Here is a 2,111-nt window from a genome sequence, read left to right as displayed (position 1 = left end):
CACCAACATTTCACTACAAACCACCCATGACCCTCTCTGTTATTCCCCACGTGGAAGGTTCTGGATCGAAACTTCAAGCTGGGCTATGTGATCCTGTCCATCACGCTGTTGGTGCTGCAGTACTGCCCCTCCCCGCAGCGTTACGCCTCTGACAACCAGCCGGCCACCTACACGCTGTGGTACCTCGAGCCCCACACCCGCGTCTCCTGGCTCAAGTCCCTGCTGGTTATTCTGTATAAGGTACACCTAGAACATTGCTGAGACGTGCCGTGCTGACATAATGGGTTACTTCTTAATTTTTTTAGCAGCACAGACATGGGTATGTCAAATTTATATGTCAAATTGGTATAATTTACTAGTATGAAATGATAAAAGGCATGTTAAACCTGAAGAAAATGAAACGATATAATTTGAAAATGTACAAATATTGATATCTCCTTTCGGGGATTGTGAGAATTAACTCATTTTGTTAGCACACCTTACATTTAGCAGTGGTAGTAGTTGTTGTGTAGGTTCCACGCCCCTTTCAATGTTGTTAGGTTATTCAAGAGGCCGGATCTCTGAGTTAAACATGCATCTCTGATATAACCAAGTGGATAGAGTCTAGAAAACTTTGAAAACGCCTGCAAACAATCCAAGCTTAAGATCACCCCAATAGGGATTTGAACCAGAGCCACCCACACAACAGTCCAGTATTAAATCAGCTGAGCTAAATGCATGTTTAGTTTGGACATTTTATACTATGCACAGCTCTGCCATCCAAAGGTGGAACAATGTATCTGCATGTTTCCTGATTTTGAGAAAAAAATATAAAACATTTTTTACGCTTAGCCTGTCTAAAATTATGAATGCTTCTAAACAAGGTTGTGAGCAAATGTAGGTGCGTCACATCACTTTGAAAACAACTGTAGGGGCTGCAAATACTTCAGGCTGCCTCTCACACAACAAGGATATGGGCAAGACAAGTGTAATAAACAAGTAGAAACAAAAACCCCCAATTTTGTTTGAAACATTGCTGTGCCTTAGGGCAGCAGAGCTCCATCAGAGTCAAAACCAAACAAGGGGCCACGCTCGTGACCTTATGTTGTTGCGAGCGCCGTAAAACACAAAATAAAACAAAAACAAGAGACCCAATTGTCAGGCTGGGCAGGTTTATAAAAATGTGAGCATAATTTTACTACTACATTTCACCCTGATCAACCAGAACAATTTGAAAGACTCTAAGAACAAATTGTTTCTTGTTCCCCAGTACCAAATCAGCACCTCACCCCGCTCAGCCATCATCCAGAGCCTGGTCCAGCTGGTCATCAACACCATTGACGCTCAACATCACCGCTGCAAGAAGACAGAAGATGGCTTCCCGCCTCCGACACCGACGGTCCACAGGAGCAAAGGTGTTATAAATGTTTTAATTCCATAGCCTGCAGAAAGCTGTCAAAACACTTTTTTTAAAAATTCACTGCAGTTTGGAGAAAATGAGTGTTTTTGCCAGCATAACCATTGAAAATTAGAGTTCTTCTGAAATTTGAATTCAAATTTATTTAAAAAACTAGTCTCAGTCTCACTTTGATTTTTTCACACAAGTAGGGTAACTGATTTTGGCGCCAAAATGAAGAAAAAGATGCTGTGTCTGCTTCCGGCAGTGTAGCCCAAAGATTATTTTATCTTTGTCACCTGAAAATGTGTTTGTCTCTGCAGCTCGCAGATCTGTTTCTATTGCAGAGGTTTGTGACTGGGACTGTCGTTTACTCGTAGGTTACTCTTCCCTTTCATTTTTGCAATGTGCTTCTTTTGGCTGTATAGTTTTACTCATAGTGCCTCTCAATGACTTAATATGATACAAATATTTATTTACGAACTGACTTGACAATGATAATGGCTACCACTGTGAGAAATTTGCCTGTTCTATACGACTGTAATAAACTTTTTCTTTCAAATTTGCCTGTTGCTATATGACTTAATAAACTTTCTCTCTTTCTCTTATCTCTGTATTTTTCTTTATCTCTCTCCCTTTCCCTGCATATACAAGTAGACACAACCGTGCACTGTGATTCTCTGTAACTTTTTTACTTTTCTTTAAAATTTTTGGAGGAGAACTAGTTCTGATAACT

At 40.4% G+C, this 2,111-nt stretch overlaps 1 protein-coding gene across 1 annotated transcript in view; it reads left to right on the top strand.

The window, feature by feature from the left end:
- LOC101860711 (protein unc-79 homolog) overlaps positions 1 to 2,111 on the top strand; it is a gene marked incomplete in the record, with an annotated part of 74,225 nt that overhangs the window by 42,904 nt on the left and 29,210 nt on the right. The window contains 2 exon segments of the mRNA XM_035973512.1: positions 58 to 240; positions 1,250 to 1,394. Of these exon segments, the coding sequence (XP_035829405.1) occupies positions 58 to 240; positions 1,250 to 1,394 (328 nt within the window).

The sequence above is a fragment of the Aplysia californica genome, unplaced genomic scaffold (genome assembly GCF_000002075.1).
Source record: "Aplysia californica isolate F4 #8 unplaced genomic scaffold, AplCal3.0 scaffold01336, whole genome shotgun sequence".
Classification (NCBI taxonomy): domain Eukaryota; kingdom Metazoa; phylum Mollusca; class Gastropoda; order Aplysiida; family Aplysiidae; genus Aplysia; species Aplysia californica.
This window is presented reverse-complemented; position numbering and strand designations above follow the sequence as displayed.